The sequence below is a fragment of the Elgaria multicarinata genome, chromosome 11 (genome assembly GCF_023053635.1).
Source record: "Elgaria multicarinata webbii isolate HBS135686 ecotype San Diego chromosome 11, rElgMul1.1.pri, whole genome shotgun sequence".
In the NCBI taxonomy this organism is placed as follows: Eukaryota; Metazoa; Chordata; class Lepidosauria; order Squamata; family Anguidae; genus Elgaria; species Elgaria multicarinata.
In genome coordinates, this window is record NC_086181.1 from 25,678,773 (window position 1) to 25,697,704 (window position 18,932).

Consider the following 18,932-nt stretch of genomic DNA (forward strand, 5'->3'; position numbering starts at 1 on the left):
ACTGAATTGAATTTATGGGAGGGAATTATATAAATAGGAAAATCCCACTTATTATCTCCTTAGTTTCAATTTTAGCTGCTCTTCATGAAGGGCATAAGCTGCTTTTTTAAATTTTTCCAGAGTTTACAATTCTTCTGTAGCAGCTAATACTGACAGGGAAGGACAATGTCCTTCTTCTGAACATCTGTCAGGTATGCTTTCAGGTGGATTCCTGAATTGAGCAGGAGCTTGGACTCGATGGCCAGGTCAAGACTTTTCTCTTCTCCCAGGCATTTAACAGCATTTAACAATGAATGCTAAAGGTTTTTTTTTAATGGACCCCAGAACTGTTGTTTTTTAAATGGATACTGTTGTTTGATACTGTTGTTTTTATATTTTTGGTGCATTTAAATTTTGTATACTTTTTAATGTTCACTGTTTTAAACTTTTGTAAAGCACCCAGAGAGCTTTGGCTATGGGGTGGTATATAAATTTAATCAATCAATCAATCAATCAATCAATCAATAGGCCCCTTCCAACACTACTATTCTATGATTCTATGATGTGCATGTAAACATATGACCCCCTGGTTCCAAATGAAAGTAATAAATATTGTTCTCTCTGAACTTCAATGGTAATGAGACTGATTAATTTTTACAGTGAATGAACTTGATAAGGTATTATAAATGATATATGTAGCATTTAGTACCGTTTCTTCTCTTATTTATTGCTACTGTCTTTCAAAATGGAGATGACATTACCCCATGTGCTCAAACAAACAACAACAACAAAAAAACCCAACCAACTGTGTGATCAAAATTTTTGCCACCAGCCATCAAAACAAATGCCATGTGCTTGATCATATGACTACTAACCCTAACCCAGAACCAAGCCAGAAACCTGATTGGAGTGGATCTAGATAATCATGGCTGAGCATTCACAAGGCCCCAAAATGGCACACTTCTGCCCTGTGCCAATGGCAGTCTTAAAGTCCCTTTTGAAGGAAAGGTAAAGGCACGAAAGCAGTGTGCAATTTCAGAGCAAGGGCTGGTGGCTACTGAGTACTCGCCAGGCCAAGCTGAGCCTCAGAAGAGGCTCACACACCCCGGTGAACATAGGTGGGTGGCAGTGGAGGGAGCACCCACCAAAGAGAGTGTGGGTAAGATCGCCCACACCAAGATGCAAATGACTTCACAACACACCAAAGCCACAGGAAATAACCCATGAAGACAGCCTCTAGACACTGTTTTATATTGGAATACCACAAATACACATGTGATAAAAGTGGGTTCTCCCCAACATTTTACGATTAAATGCAGCAGTTTCTCTACTCTTCATGAAACCGGCCAAAGTAGTCTTTAGAAACACATGAAACTGGAGGGTCAAGACATCTTCTAAAGAACTCAAGAACAACCAGAAGTAGGGAACGATGAATGCACGATAAATGCTGCACATTTCCTGATTTAAAATATAGTTTTCCCCTGTTCTTCTACTAAGCTATATAAACACATACTTCCTGAATGAAACTTCCTCACTATTATATTCTAAGACAACATCTGACAAGTGATCTTTTGGTTGAAACTGTCTAGAATGTGCATGCAAATACACACAGAGGATTTAACTCCATAATATTCTGCTATCAAACCAATAACTAAAAGTGGAGGAGAGTTCTGTTCTTTCACAGAGGCATTTCACGCCCAAGCATCTCATGTGCAGATGTGACAAACATGTTATTCTTCCAGCAATTCAACAGGGAATACGCCTCTTGAATTATCTCCCACTTTAATTATGAAAAAGATGGCAATTCCTTCTGCTGCTTCATAAAATTCCTGACTTGTTCCAATTTACACTAACAAAACTAACAGTAAGACTGGCAGATCTCATAAATATACCGAGTAGCAGTAGAGATAGGGAAGGGACTAGGAACAGGCAAGGACCGCTACTGTGATGTTGGGCATTTTAAGTCTTTATTCCTATCCCCTGACTAAACTACCATTTTAGAAGTCAGTTCTAAATACAGATGGTTTGAATGATGGCTGTGTTGTAGAAGAAAATAGGGAAATTTGTGTGTAGAGGGAAGATTTGCAATTGCATTGAAGATGGTGGATTTGGTGGTCTTTCTGCTTGCACTTTTCTATCATATGGTTTGCCAGGTTCACATGGCTAAAAGCACCATCCGTGATCCTCACTCTCCTCTTCACATGTATCATCAGCCAGGAGACTTCATTATTGGTGGCATTGTTAGTTATGGTGGTTTTGTCTCAAGTCCGACATCCTTCACTGAAGACCCCCCACCAGACTTGCTTGAAGAACTTGTGTAAGGAATGAATTATTCATTGTTTTCATTTCCATTCATTATGTCACTGGAATGACCAGTCCTAGGGCTTTCTACATGAAGGGTTTGCCCTGGGCTTGCTTCTCAGTAGCGGCACATCATCTGCATGATGCAGCTGCCATTGAAAAGCCATCTGGGAGTAAACCCTGGAAACTCCATTCCAAAAAAGTCAGGTACTTACCCCGACTTTTTTAGCAGTGGAGCCCATGGCACCAACTGATTGGTCTGTGGAAATAGAGAAAAGTTGTGGTGCTGATGAAAATTCTTATCTTTAATCATTTCTTCAATAGGCTCAATGTTTCGGCTAAAAATCCTTCCTCAGGAGCTACAAGAACAAAATAAACACAACTTAAACTTTTGTGAATACTTTTAGAAAAACAATTGATACATTAACATTATGATCAATAAGAAAAACATTAAACATACTTATTTTAAAAGAACAAATTGGTAAGACTGGACAATGTGACCAACAAAGATATATATCCCCATTGAATTAATAAACGGACGACTTGAAGAAAGACGCAAGCTGCTATAATGTACACTAATAATAATTTTAAAAATAGTTTAAAAGACCTCAGCTTTTTCTTTCTCTTTTGGGCATCCCCACCAAGAACTGTGTTATCTGAGAGAATTCCTGCTCATACTGTGGAGTCAAGGCCAGATAATGGCTATTGAAGTTAATTGAACAGCAGCCAGCAGCCGTGATAGTCTTGTGTCTAAAACGTCCTGCTCCAGCTTAACTATAGCTACATGAATGCTCTTTTTGAAAAAGCTGCGCTAAACATTAACTATTGATTCCATCCTGTTTTCGTTATTTGTATATAATGAAATCCAAAGAGTCATTCAATCCCCCTGGTGCCAAAGATTTCAAGGACAAAATTCAGAAAAGTCCTCTTTTGCTTAGTAATGTCTCGTTTCCTCTCATCTTCTCTATTGCCCAAAACAATATTCTCTCAGGTCCATGTTTTTTTCATCTAGAAAGTGTTTGACCAGAGGTGCCCCAACCTTCTGATGTCTCAGGTTGTTCACCAATCGTTATTGTTAATTGTCTGGATGCTTTTCCTACATGTATTCTATTGCAAGGGCAGGTAATGATGACCCCTGTGGTATTACAACAGAGAAGATCTGCTATCTGTATCCATTTACAATTATTGGTAACATTAAATGAGAGAAACTTTTTTGTAAATTTGAAATACACACATGGGCCACATGGATGGTGCCCTTGGAGCCTAGGTAAATTCAGCACCATAGATTGTGCTGTGTTGTTGTTGCTTTAATTAATTTTTTTGTAGTATGTGTGTATTAGCGAGCTTTTTTTTTTTAAAAAAATATCTCTTGAATGTTACCATAGATCCCGTTGCTAAATCAGGTAGGTCTAAACAAATGACACATGGAGCGTATGGGTACTTGCAATTTCTTGGTTACTGGATTGTAAGGCAAAACACATGAGATTTTATTATTTTCCACTCTTTTGGGGGGGCACAGAAGGCTTTCACAATTGCAATTACTGCTTTGATGGTCCTCTTTGAGTAGCCCCTGCTCTGAAACCATTGTGTTAAGGCCTGTGACTCTTGAATAAAGTTTTGTTTAATCAGTAAAAACATTGACTATATAGTAAGTTATTTTTTAGTTGTATGGGATGGTAACTATCATACTTAAGAAAAGTATTTCTATTTGTAGATTTTTTAAAGATGGTAGTAGCAAGACCTTGGGACTGTTTTTTTACAACTGTTTCTAGAAAATTAACCTGCTGTGTGCTATACATGCTTTCAAAGCTAAGATTAGGATTACTGTATGCAGCCTTACAAAACCACTTATTTCAGACCAAGGCCTTAGCTAGACCTATGGTTTATCTTGGGATCGTCCCAGGGTTGTCCCTGCCTACTCCTGGTATATCCTGTGTGTCACTTACATGAACAGGGGTGACCCCGGGACGATCCCGGGATAAACCTTAGGTCTAGCTAAGGCCCCAGTGTCTGGCCTCATCTACACCGAGCAGGATATTCCACTATGAAAGCAGCATGAAAGCAGTAAATAAAAGGCAAGAGCCACACTACAGATGCTGTTACTATTTCACTGGAACCTGCCCTTCCCTCAGAGCAGGGAAAGGAATTCTTTTGGAGACTTAATGGCCACCCACTTAGGCCTAACCTACACCAAACAGGATATTGTACTATGAAAGTGGTATGATAGCGGTATATAAGTCAGGAGCTGCACTACTGCTTTGTAGCGGTATTGAAGTGCACTGACAATGCTTGGGGCCCATTGACACATACTATATACCACTTTCACACCACAATATCCTGCTTGGTGTGGCTCCCGCCTTTTATATACCACTTTCATAGTGCAATATCCTGCTTGGTGTAGATGAGGCCTCTCTCTCTCTCTCTCTCTTTCTGTGTGTGTGTGTGTGTGTTGCATGTATTAACAAACCTTTTGTGACTCAAGTGTTGACTCTCATTCTAGCATATTGCCAAAGAATTACCAGCATCTCCTGGCCTTTGCATTTGCAGTAAAAGAGATCAATGAAAACCCTCACATATTGCCCAATCTAACTCTTGGATTCCACATCTATGACAGCTATCTCGATGCAAGGAGAACTTATCATGCAACCATGTTACTTCTGTCATTACTGGAGAGATTGGTCCCCAACTACATTTGTGACATTCAGAATAACCTAACTGCAGTTATTGGGGGATTAGACTCTGAAATTTCTCTTCACATAGCAAATATCTTGGATAGCTATAAGGTTCCACAGGTGGGAAACATAACATTTGCTTACATGTATGTAGAACATGGGAATATTCTCCTAGTTACCTTCTCCATAAAAAAAACCATTTTTTTATTTATATTGCTATTTGACAATTTATATTGGAAGTAATATTATTTCATGGTATTTGATAGCATTATTATTGCTGTTGTTAGCTGTCTTGAGTATTATTTAAAGGCAAGGCAAGATACAAATTCAACCAACAAAGAAATGACTAATTGTATACTTAGGGTACTGCACTTACAATGACAACCTTTCCCAAAGCAGTGTCCTTGAAGTGTGTTGGACTACAATCTCCTTCAGCACCTGTTGGCTGAGGATGATAGGATTTGTAGTCTAACACATCTTGATTCACAAGCTTTTGGAAAGCTGGGATAAAGCATGACAACAATAATAGAATTTACATGCCTTGTAGTGTTTTTATGAATTCCTGACACAATGTATGTGGCTCATTTGAAACCTAGAAAGTGCTCCATAAAATAATATCATCTTATGACCACTTCTGGAATTAATATATTTTATTATGGTCATTGACCAGTATCAACAGTACATTTAACAAACACTCTATACAAAATACGTTAACACATTAAATCTACCAACATCTAGAGAATCACAGTTCATAACAGTTATATCAACAAATCCGTCTAAAATCACAGAGTACACTCAGGGGCTAAAAAGGTACAGCATGTTATTGCAATTGCACAAAATTTAGCTACTTTATTGGTAATATAAGGAATCTTATCCGAGAGTAATAAGGAAATAATATCATCTTATGACCACTTCTACAATCTCCCTTCAGCTAATATATGGCACTGCTCCAGTCATGAATGATAAGACTCCAGGACTTCCCTTCTACCAGACGGTTCCTCAGGAAGCCCTTCAGAATGAGGGGCTTCTCTCCTTGCTCCTGCATTTCAGGTGGACGTGGATTGGACTTGCTTTTATGGATACTGACAATGGAGAAAGATTTCTGCAAGCTGTATTGGCCATGTTTCCTGACAGTGGTGTTTGTTTTTCATTCATAGAAAGAATCCCCAAATTTAGTTATGTCACTGAAGTTTATGGCATGTTCGAACATGGAACAAAATTACATGTTAAACTGTTAGACACAAAAGCCAACGTAATGGTGGTCCATGCAGAATCATATTCTTTTGCTATTTTTAGATGGTTGCCATATTTATCAGAACTGGAGAACCAGGCAAGCAAACTTAAAGGCAAAGTATGGATAATGACAGCCCAGATGGAGATCAGTTCATATACCTACCAAAGGAACTGGGATACAGAAATATTCCATGGAATTCTCTCTTTCAGGATTCACTCCAATGACTTACCAGGTTTCAAGTCATTTGAGGAGAGCAGAAATCCGTTCTGCACAAAAGGAGATGGTTTTATCAGGGACTTTTGGCAACGAACATTTGACTGTAAATTCCCAGATACAGTAGGGGATGACATGGACAGTCAGTTTTGCACTGGGAGAGAAAAGTTGGAGAGCCTCCCTGGGACTTTTTTTGAAATGAGCATGACGGGCCAAAGCTACAGCATTTACAATGCAGTCTATGCTGTAGCCCATGCTCTACATGCCATGTCCTCATCTAAACACAGTCACAGAACAATGATGGATACTAAAAGAAATAAGCTTCAGCGGTGGAAGGTAATGTTCTCACCTTCCTTGTGTGGGAGACTATCATGTATTTTGGTATTACAATTTCATTCAATCTCTGCAACAAGCTGTATTGTCAAACATTTTGTCCACTCATATGACTGTCCACATTTATTTTATTATATATATATATATATATATATATATATATATATATATATATTTTACAGGGAACGCAATTGTGTTCCCTGTAGTTAAGGACGGTGAGTAAAACAAGCATTCCACCATGTTAACTGGAGTTACTGGGAGGTGGGTCAACCTAGCAGCCTAAAATAAAAAATATTTCAGCAATCTTTCTGAAACGCAGTACTGCCAGAAAGAAATGCTGGTTTTACATACCCTGCGCATTTCAGGGAGATTGCTGAAATATTGAGGGCTGGATGGGAGTTCAAAGGACAAAAGGGGGGAAACATGTCTGTTTCAAAGTGTTCAGACATACTTCCGGGTTGGCGACCAATTTTTTGCGCACTTATAGCACCAAATTGGAAGCCTCCCCATGCAATCCATTAGTAGGACTGCATTGCCCTATACTCCCCATTGATGGAATGGCCTTTCTTTTTTCAAAAGACCATTCCATCAATTTTGTATTATTTTTTTAAAATCCCCATGTTTCCCTATAGGGAATCTGATAAGCTAACGCATGCACGTCAGCGTCAGATTCCCCGGAGGGAGGGGGGAGAAGCAGGGAGAGCGCGGCCTGCGCTCATCCCTGAAGAGATGAGGTAAGTGGGGGGGGCTTGCCTGGAGCCACTGCCACTGCTCGTGCGGCGGTGGGCTCAGGTGTGGTGTCAGGGACCAGGGGGGGTGCATGACTTACCTTGTCCATCGGCTGCTGGCCTGGGTTTCAATTGAGCCCCCGGCTGCACCCAGAAGCAAGGCCACAATTGCAGCCTTGCTTTCGGGTTGAGCCAGGGCACTCAATTGAAACCCGGGCCTGCCGCTGATGGACAAGGTAAGTGAGGTCTGTGGGGGATTGGGCTTGCCTGGAGCCGCCACTGCCACCACAGTTCGTGTGGCAGCAACGATGGGCCCAAGCCAGGGGGGGAGCAGCGACTTACCTCCTCATCCTCCAGCCGGCCCAGGTTGAAATGGAGCCGTCGGCTTCACTGGAAGTTAGGCCTTGGAATTGTTTTATCAACTATAATGGAATTGTTTTATCAACTATAATAGTTACTCCCTCCCCCTTTTTTTATGAAGGTACAGATTAAAAATGTCTCTCCTAATTTCATGGAATCAAATAGGTGTTCATCCCCTGTATAATGTCTCTTGAAACCATTTAATTGAAGATTTTCTTCTTCCTTTTGAAGCAATCTGGCAAATTTAGATCTTTTAATAGGTGAATTTAAGCCTATCGAAGGACAGGAATTTGATATATTTTGACATTTTAATTTTAATTTCTCTATTTATTTTAAAAAAGAAAAAAGATAGAAACGAGGGGAAAGGTGGGGGGAGGAGGATAAGAGGAAAGAGAAAGATAGGCTTAGATTAGTTCTAATATTCCTCTATAGGTATTGCTTCCTTTGTGGGTGTAATTTTAATAATGTTGTTTGGCATCTTATTCTTCCATTGAATAAGATGCCAAACAACATTAATCCACATATTAAACTTAAACAGAGGCCTCAGGTAGACCTACCGGCCTAGTACAACAGAGGGGTGAAGATCTCTTGATATAGATCTCCCCGTCTGTTTACACAAGAGGACATCACACCCGCCATTTTATTTTTGTTTGTTTTTCAAAGAGGAAGTAGCGCAGGCGTGTTCGTGCACAAATGGTGAGTGCTTTTTTTAAAAAACACAACACGTTTTCCTGCTCCCCCCAGTCCACCCCTGATGAGCGCAGATCTCCTAGGGAGCTCTGTGTCCCATGCCTGGCTCCCAGCTCCTCGTGAGTAACTGCAAGGAGCCAGGACAAACCATTATGGTGGGCCACACTTTCAGTGTTCTCAGGATCATTGTGAGGCCACGGAAAAAGCAGGCCTAAGGTGTAGGGCCATATCCCAGGGCAAGGGAGGGATCATCTCTCCCTGATCCTGGAATCTCCTGTGCATCATGTGAACACACAGGGACAATCCCAGGGATCACACTGGGATAAAGCCCTGTCTAGCTGTAGCCGGAGTTCCTCAATGGTAATGTATCTTACTCTTGCAAATTGAGAGGGAACCCATCAAATAAAGGCACAGACACCAGATCTTTGGGATAATCTTGGGCCTCTTTATTAATAAGGGAAATTCACCCCTCCCTTGGAACTGAGTGTGAAAGTGCAGGAAGCTCTTAGGTCCTTTGCTTAGGCCTCTAGCCTGCCATTAAGGGCGAGCCATGCTGCTAAGGCAGGAGCCAGGTCAAACCCAGCCTCTCTCTTAGGCTTCACTCTTTTGCAAGTGCGGGGAGACCTACCTGCATCATTACTGCCCAGTGCCACAGAACTCTGAGTAGCTGAGTCAAGGAGGTCCGCAAAGGCAAACCATATCCTGGCACAAAGGCTACATAAGCCTTGAAAAGCAGGCCTCTGGATTTGCTTATCACCATAAAGATGCCAGGGTGCTCACCAATCCCTATTCCATCTTCTAAATTTCCTGTAATACCTTCCACTGGAGGGTGCCAAGCCTTGGCTTCAGCAACTTACCACCACCTGCCCAGGATGAAATCCTGCAGGCCCACACACAGATCCTGCAGGAAAATATCATTCCCTGCATTGGACAGGTGAACTCCATGTTTCCTATAAAGATCCCCTCTGAATGGAAGAATAGCAAGATGGGGGATAACGCCTCTCCACTGATGCACTTCTTTTCGGTTTGGAGAAGCAATAGCAAACCGGGGGGCTTCACCTCCATTACAGGCGGAGGAGAAGGGATTCAGGGGCTAGCGAAGCATAGCGAAAAGAAGCAACCACAAACGAATCGATCCGCTTTTCACGAAGCGCTCCGTCTGCATTTTGGATGTTTTTCCCCATAGGATTGCATTGCAGAAAAGATTAGCATATAACTTTTTTGTTTTGAAACCCACATCCCTGAAACTTGCTGTGCTTAGAGAGTGGTGGTTGGGGGTCATTTGTGGAGATGTTCAGACTTTGTCTTCCTGTGGTTTGCTTGCTATTAATTTGTTTAGAATCGCTTAAAGCAGGAGGGGTAAGGGTTTTTTTTAAGCGATGACAGGCAGATTCAACTCCCAGACGTGATCACCTGATGAATCATCCTCCAATCCCAATGTTGGAGGGGGGGATAAGCAAAATGGGATACTTAGTAACTTGGGATACTGGGTAACTTTTCTTTCTTTGTCTGAACAGACTTTTTCCAGTGTTTTTGAAGCAGTAGCCCCACCAAACGCACAAACACAGCCTTCAATCATATACTAAGTAAATAAATAACCAATAGGAAACACAGCACTGCTACCCACCCTAACCTTGGTGAACAACTGAATAGATGTGGTGCAAGGGGATGATGTCCATAGGGCATGTGGACATGCCCAGTGCACACTCCTGCCCTGGAGGGTCATCAGAACCCTCCAAAGGTTAGCCAGTGAAGCTACTACTGCCTCTCATGAGTTGAAGTGTATGGTAGCTTCTGAATGACGTACCTAGACAGGAGCAGTCAAATTGCCACAGCTCCCCCTCCCCCTGGGCACGTCCACTTTCCTCTTACTGGTAAAAGACAGACATAGCCTTTTTAAAAAAATCTTCTTGTGATTCAGCAACACTGCTGCAGTGCTTAATCACCCTTGCTGTATTTATTTATTTACTTATTTATTTATTTTATATACCACCCCATAGCCAAAGCTCTCCTGGCTTTCCCTTCTCAGTGAAGTCAGGTAGGCTTTCATTATGGTTCAACTTCTTGTTGTTGATTATTATTATTATTATTATTATTATTATTATTATTATTATTATTAGTAGTAGTAGTAGTAGTACTGCTATAATTAACTATTATTATTATTGTTTACTAATGGCTTTGTGATTACAGTGCAGTCAATCAACTCTGAAGCAAGGAAGACAAAGCTTTACTCTATCCTCCTAGCCCCCTATTATTTATGGGTTGCAAAAAGGCATCTTTCTGTGCTGTTCCCACCTCACAGGGTTGGTTTGCATACTGGTTTTGATGGCCTGGAAAGTGGAAACAATCCTTGGCTCACTTACTTGTGCCCCCAGAAATGTGTGTTGCATGCGCGCCTTCCCGCCTCCGCCTGCGTGTTGTCATTGTGGGGTATTGGTTCTGCTGCCTGGGACTTACTTCCCCATAGGTCTATGGCACAGTGTGTGTGTGTGTGTGTGTGTGTGTAGCACCTCTCTGCATGCGTCTCTGCCCTCCTGGTGCCTGGGGGATGTAGATGGGCTGTGTGGGTCAACCCCACAAGCCCTTTGCATGCTTGCTCCCACTGCTTCAGACCAGGACATAGCCATCACCTGCTGCTGCCTCTCCTCTTCTGTGCCCGCCTCATAGGGACGGTTTGTGTGTGTTTTGCTTTGACTCAGGGCATTAGTCCTTCTTGCTCTCACCCTGTTTAGACTTCTTGAAGTTCCATGTAAATTTTTGAATTTTGGAAGAAGAATCATAAGGTTTATCTACTCCCCAATTCATGGTATGTTGGGATTTCCTTTGAAATGGCCATCAACAAGGAAAGCCCGTTTAGCTGTCTGCAGCTTTAAAAATCCATGAGATATTTGGATTTCTGATAATCAGGAGGGGGATTTTCAAAAATTCCCCAAAAATCAGTGGAGGCTCAGATTGACTTCCAACTGGGCATAAAGGTGTATACATGGATAAGCTCTCATGGTGCTGATTTTGAGGTTTCTTATGTGAAAACTGACAGAGTTCTAGTATGGGACTTGAATTGGGGAGAGTTAAAATAAAAACTCCCACCAAAAATCAGGGGATGATGGGATTTGCTTGAAACTTGCCATGAATGTGGATGTGAATGTTTAGTCAAACAGCAATCAATTGTAAACTCCTGTGTTTCCATTTTCAATCTAGCTCCATCAATTTCTTAGAGGAGTCTCATTTAACAACAGTGCTCAGAATGAGGTTTTCTTCAATGAGAATGGGGAGATAGTAGCTGCACTGGATATTATCAACTTGAAACTTTTCTCCAATGATTCCTTTCTCCGTGTGGAAGTTGGGAGCATGGATCCTCAGGCTTCTCCAGACAGTGCATTCATCATCAATGAGGATGCCATTACATGGCACAGCTGGTTTAACAAGGTAGGAACCTCTAACCCAAAAAGAAGCTAGAAAGACTAACTGAGAGCAGACAGGAGCAGGTAAAAGAGAGAGTTTAAGATCTATCATCTATCTATTTATCGACTGTTCTATCAATAGACAGATAGATGGATAGAGATCATCTATTAGTGCAACTGACACTGTTTCAGTGTCAAAACCAGGGCATCACCTCAATTAAAATGACTATAGATTATCCATTTCATCCAAATCTCACAGAGTTGCACCATTGCCACCCTTTCATATATCTTGCTCTTAGTTGTAACTGGTGGCATCCCTTCATGCAAGTTGGCATGGCCCATTTCTTCATCTGAACTCACCCAGTCAACCCTTTCCTAGTTGCTGTAATTAGCCATTATTAGCTAGGATTAAGAAATAATGCAGATAGTTATCCAACCTTCTTTAAACAAATAATCTGCATCTCAGCAGCATCAACTGAAACTCGTCTCATATAACCTAATCTGATGGTGCTCTGGAAGTCTCCCTAAAAACTGCTCCAATGATGGTGTCACGGTCCGAGCAAACATGTGTGACTCCATCCTTAAATTGCCTTGGGAATCTGTCACAGTGGGACTCCATAGGTTCTAAACTTCACCTTCCTCAGTCAAGTTGTAATAAAACTTTTAACATCCATAAAAGTTCTGCTGGACAGCTAGCGACTGGCAAAGACCTTTTTTATTCTCCCTAGCCGATACAATTCTTTAAATATACCTAAATGATATTCAAATGCTGCTTGTTTTGTTGATATTTGAAATGTTGCTTGTTTTATTGTTAATGACATGTTTAGTGCTGCATTTTAAAATCACGTTTCTCATTTTCATCAGCTTTTGAATATTTATAACTACTTCAAAATTATTTAAAATCTTTGTTGCTGCTTTCTAAAAGCTTTAAAGTATTTTAAAATGTTTTATAATTACTTTTATTATAATGCATTATGTATGTCACCCTGAGAGTTTTGGATATAGGGGAACTCATAATTGATGATGATGATGATGATGATGATGATGCAACTGAAGATGCAATGGTGATGGAGAAGCTGCATGGCTTCACCATTGTCACTGCCAAAAAATAAGGCTGAAAATACGGTCCCTCTTGTGCTTGATTATATTCAATATGAGATTTAAAGACAATGGCATTCTACCTGTTTTATTGCTGCCAAGACCCTAATAAACTAAATTGCTAGCTGTGCTCTACAGCACAGAAGAGAGCACTTGGAGCAATTCCATCAATATTGCAAAGTGAAATGATGGCTTTGACAGGCATATCAACCAGCATTGAAAAACCCATTGGATACCAGAGGCCTATGGGGAAATACCATTGTAATAGGACTTCAGCCCTTCAAAGGGTAATGCAGGTGGACCATATGGAGAAGATGAGGGAAGTGGCAGTAGCCACCCATGAGATACAGAAACCAGGATTACATTTACATTAACTAAAAAGACATTGTTCCTGTTAATTGAAATACAAATTTTATTACTCCTGACTGAATATAATGTATATGTATTTAGCCTGTTTAAAAGCTATAATTCTAGATGCAGATTTTAAATTGGTCTTTGGTCTTTCGTAGGGCTAAAGTATCACCTCTCGATGCAATAAAACATATATTCCCACAATCTGAATAATTAATAAAAGTGTGACAAAATAGTATGGAAGTGGCACTCATGAATAAACTAAACTAGTATGAAAAAGTTGGTATGGGGTATTCATTTTGTAGATCACATTTTAATATGAATCTAACTCAATTTGCACTTTGAAAACATTACAGGAAGTAAAACTCTGTGTTCCTTCTACATCAGTGGTTCCCAAACACCCTCATGGTTCCACAAACTCATACCCAGTGCCCCCCACCCTACACTATAAAAATCATTATTTGGAATAGTGGTTTTCAACAACCCACTAAGGAAGATAATAACAATAAAATCCAAAACAGTAACAATTAATTGAATATTTATTCAAAATTCAATTACATTTTTTTAGTTTATTTTAGTTTTTACATTATTTAGTTTAACTTGATCCAGTGATATCATCTTTTCAAAGTTTGATAGTCATTTAGCAAGAATATTAGATATCACATTTAGTGACTAGGGTAGAATACTTCACTATTCTTTAAATTCATAATGTGATGGATGGGCTTGATGAAGTGATACCAATTTCGCAATGTCTGGTTTAAAGACACTTAACATGAGTCTTAAATCACCACGTTAAGTAATCTGGAGTCGAATTCTTTGCTTGGAGAGAAGTAGGCAGACCACACTAAAACCACATTCCACCAAATATCATGTTGGAAATGCAACCAGGAGCTTCTGAACCACTCTCCATAGTGCAGGATAACAGGGCTCACCAAGCAGGGTATGTCTCTTCATTAGCGTTTTTTCAATTCACCTTTAAAAGGACTCTTCTTAAACGGTATTAATACATGTGTGGATTCTTCCCCTATATGGCTTGGGACCAAACTACCTTCTCCCATAAAAATGTCCTTGGGTTTAAAGACTTTCTGGAGAAGCGCTTCTCGGAAAAGACCACCTCGAGAGCCCCCCTGCTGCCCCTTTGCGCCCCCTGCTGCCCCCTTGCCTCTTAACACCCCCCCTATGCAATCCCACCACTCCCAAGGGGTCAGTACCACCCACTTTGGGAACCACTGTTCTACATGCACACCAGTGGTGGGAACTGATGGAGCAAAATAGCTGACTTTCAGCACCAAAAGCTTTAGGGGTTAGTGCTTACCCTGTGACAGTTGTTATAGAGGAACGATTTTTGTCATTTCCTACAGCCCATCACCTGGTGTATCTTGAGTATAGGGTTGTGCCACAAATAAGAGAAAATAAATGAATGAATAGATATTATCGTGACCTTGTTACATTTTTATTCTTCTCTGTAATCAATGGTTTAGACACGGCCACTTTCTGTATGTACTGAGAGTTGCCATCCTGGTTCTAGCAAGCAGGTGAAGGAGGGGGAGCCACACTGCTGCTATGACTGTATCCCATGTCCAGAAGGGAAGATTTCAAACCAGGAAGGTAGGAAATATACATTACATGTATGGAGTTAAACAAGAGACTAGCTGCAATTTCGGGTTCATCTACACCAAGCCGTATATCCCACTATGAAACTGGTATGAAAACGCTATAAGAAAGGCAGGCGCCACACTACTACTTTACAGCGGTATTGAAGTGCACTGCAGGATCTATACTACTGCTTTATAGCAGTATTGAAGTGCACTGGCAACTGTTGGGGGCCATGACACATCTACACCAAGCAATATATAGCATTATGAAAGCAGTATGAAAGCAGTATATGGTATGTGTCATGGGTCCCAACAGTTGTCAGTGTACTTCAATACTGCTATAAAGCAGTAGTGTGGCTCCTCCTTTTTATATACCACTTTCATACCACTTTCATAGTGGAATATCCTGTATGGTGTAGATGAGCCCATAGAAGAACATGTACATAAATATATGCATGGGCTGGGCTGACTATTCTTCAATTGTTCAAATTGGATCAAAAGGTTTTGTGATACCCACAGTTTAAGACAGGTGTGTAGTAGCTGAGTGGCGGGTAATATTTTGCCGAATCAATGGATTGTTGCCTGAGCATCTGTATTTGGAGCTTCTATGGATCTTAGGCTACATCTTATATAGCAAAAAAATATATGTTTCAGGTTTATGGGAGTCCACAATGCTTTTTCAACAAGGTTTTGTCAACCTGCACAACTGTTGGAGATCTAACGCACCTAATGCTTCTTTAATTCACATGTTTTGGCAATGGCCTGTTGTCACCCACTTTTGGGAGGAAGTTATAATAAGGATAAACTCTGTATTGAAAAAATCTATAATATGGAATGATGACTAAAAGAGGTGTATCAGTGAACATATCATAATGGGACTTGGGAGAACTGGGTACTAGACCTCATTTAGCCATGAAGCTAATGGGGTGACTTTGGATTAATCACTGATTGTCAGCCTAACCTTCCCCACAGGGTTGTTGTGATGATAAAGGTGAGAAGAAGAGGCCTATGTAAACTGCTTTGAGTTCCTTAGAAGGGGTAATAGTTGGAATTAATAAATCAATATACCAGTATCTAAACGGAGAAGATGCCTCTCAAAACTGGAGCTTAGCAGCTCCTGCTCACTGGGATTGCCTACTCCGAGGGAAGCTCGGAGGATGGCAACAAGGGAGAGGGCCTTTTCGGTGGTGGCCCCTTGACTGTGGAATGATCTCCCTGATGAGGCTCGCCTGGCACCAACACTGTTATCTTTCAGGCACCAGGTCAAGACTTTTCTCTTCTCCCAGGCATTTAACAGCATTTAACAATGCTAAGTTTGTTTTCTAACAGACCCCAGAACTGTTGTTTTTAAATGGATACTGTTTTATACTGTTGTTTTTATGTTTCGGATGGTTTTTAAATTTTGTATACTTTTTTAATGTTTACTGTTTTAAACTTTTGTAAACTGCCCTTAGAGCTTTGGCTGTGGGGTGGTATATAAATGTAATAAAATAAAGAAATAAAGAAATTCTCAAACATGTCTATACCATCGGGAATAGAGAAGGAATCCACAAGAAGGCTCTATCTTTACATTCCAGACCTAGCAGCTATTTTTCATACCCAAGTCGGCTTGACACTTAATTTTTGCAATGTACTTTTATTGGGTGATCTCAGAACACAGTTCAGATGCTTCATCCTATGCAGAAGTTATTACCAGGGGTTACTTTTTATCAGTAATTGATGATGATGTAGATCACTATGAAAATCTATTGGTAGCCACAGCAACATTTCTGAGAAGGGTAATAAAACCAACATGAACAGTAGGAAATGCATGATTGCTAATTGGATTATCTCCTCAGCTGTCAACCACATCTGGCACTTTTGCAAGGTTGCCATATATTCACCTACCAGATACTTGTCTTTAAAACATAAGATTCTGCTTTATGTCTCCAACATATTTAATATCAGCATTGACTGTGTTCTCTGATATAAGTGGTGAATGATTTATTTATTTATTTATTGCATTTCTATACCGCCCAATAGACAAAGCTCTCTGAGCAGTTCACAAAATTAAGACAATTCAAGTATAAAACAACAGTATAACACCATAATATAAAAAACAACATAAAAGCACAACCAAGATAAAAACAGCAGCAATGCAAAAATACAAACTTAAAATACAAATTTAAAACAGCAAGTTCAAATTAATTTAAAGACTGTTAAAATACTGGGAGAATAAAAGAATATTATTCTTGGCATCTAAAAGAATATAAATGTAGGTGCCAAGTGAACCTCCTTAGGGAGCTCATTCCACAGCCGGGGTGCCACAGCAGAAAAGGCTGTGGAGCAATAGATATGATTAGTGAGATTGACAATCATGTTTGTGAACTGAACATAAATCTTTTCTTCCATAGATATGGGTGACTGTAACACATGCTCAGCCAAAGACTATCCAAGTAAGAATCGGGATTACTGTATTCCCAAGATGGAAACCTTCTTGTCTTATGAAGAACCTCTGGGGCTCAGTTTAGCCGTCTTTGCTCTTTCCTTTTCTTTGATCACAGCTGTGGTGCTGGGAACATTTATGAAGCACCACAAGACTCCTATAGTCAAAGCCAATAACCAGGACCTTTCCTACACTCTCCTCATTTCCCTCCTGCTTTGCTTCCTTTGCACATTGCTATTCATTGGTCAACCTCAGAAGATGACTTGCCTCCTCCGACAAACGACCTTTGCCTTCATCTTCTCAGTGGCTGTATCTTCTGTTCTAGCTAAAACCATCATGGTAGTTCTGTCTTTCATGGCCACCAAACCAGGATCCAGAATGAGGAAGTGGTTGGGGAAGGAGCAGGCCATCTCCATTGTTCTTTCCTGCTCCCTTATCCAATCAGGGATCTGCATTGTGTGGCTGGGAATGTCTCCTCCATTTCCCGATGTTGACATGCACTCAGTGGCTGAAAAAATTGTACTGGAATGTAATGAAGGCTCTGTGACTATGTTTTACTGTGCCTTGAGCTACATGGGCTTCTTGGCAATTATCAGTTTCACTGTAGCCTTCCTTTCCAGGAAGTTACCTGGTAGTTTCAATGAGGCCAAGTTCATCACTTTTAGCATGTTGGTCTTTTGCAGTGTTTGGTTGTCTTTTGTTCCATCCTACTTAAGCACCAAAGGAAAATACATGGTGGCTGTGGAGATCTTCTCTATCTTAGCCTCCAGTGCTGGATTGTTGGGTTGCATCTTTTTCCCCAAATGTTACATTATTGTGTTGAGGCCTGAGCTGAACAACAGGGAACAGCTAACACGGAAATGTTAAACAATGTCTCTGTGTCTTTTGCTATAATTGGTAACTTAGAATTGTGTGTGTGTGTGTGTATTGAAATATAACTTAGAATTTCCCTCTCAGTAGCTGCCAGATATTGATCCTTTTGGCTAATCTTCCTGACTTTGGAGAACTGGATCAAGATTTACTTAAGAGAAATCCATCATTTAAATAGGAAAACAGTCATTATATAGGATCAACTGTATCTTTAGCAGTTGTATTGAAAAGGAAATTTCAGCAGGTGTCATTTGTATATATGGGGATCATGGTGAAATTTCTTCTTCATCACAACAGTTAAGGCTGCAGGTGTCCTGCCCTCTTTTAAATCTGGCCACTCTAGTATAGCTCCTCCACCTTTAACTGTTGTGATGAAGATGGAATTTCATCATGTTCTCCATATATACAAATGACACCTGCTGAAATTCCCTTTCCCATGCAACTGTTAAAGATACTGGAGCCCTGTTCTCCTTTTCATATGCTCACCCTACATTATATTATCTACTTAAATTCACATTCAGCAGCTCTTCAACAAGCTTGTAAGCTCTTTTCATTGTTTGAAATATATGAAAATCTTTTGTAGCAGCTAAGGCTGTGAAAGAAACTCAGATGACTTCTTTAGAACCTGTGCATGAAAGCCTATGATGCTCTGGCTACAAATGCATGCAAAAAATAATCACTG

At 40.4% G+C, this 18,932-nt stretch overlaps 1 protein-coding gene across 1 annotated transcript; it reads left to right on the top strand.

Moving 5' to 3' along the window:
* Positions 1-2,138: 2,138 nt before the first annotated feature.
* Positions 2,139-18,247, top strand: LOC134405567 (vomeronasal type-2 receptor 26-like). Its single transcript, XM_063136813.1, has 6 exons — positions 2,139-2,296; positions 4,781-5,072; positions 5,884-6,735; positions 11,709-11,936; positions 14,842-14,968; positions 17,349-18,247. The coding sequence occupies exons 1-6, from the start codon at positions 2,139-2,141 to the stop codon at positions 18,245-18,247; spliced, it is 2,556 nt and encodes an 851-aa protein (XP_062992883.1).
* The last annotated feature ends 685 nt before the right edge of the window (positions 18,248-18,932 follow it).

Coding starts and splice junctions, on each gene's coding strand:
- LOC134405567 (XM_063136813.1), top strand. CDS start 2,139: ATGGCTAAAAGCACCATCCGTGATCCTCACTCTCCTCTTCACATGTAT. Junction 2,297..4,780: donor GACTTGCTTGAAGAACTTGT/GTAAGGAATGAA, acceptor CTCTCATTCTAG/CATATTGCCAAAGAATTACC. Junction 14,969..17,348: donor GAAGATTTCAAACCAGGAAG/GTAGGAAATATA, acceptor TTTCTTCCATAG/ATATGGGTGACTGTAACACA.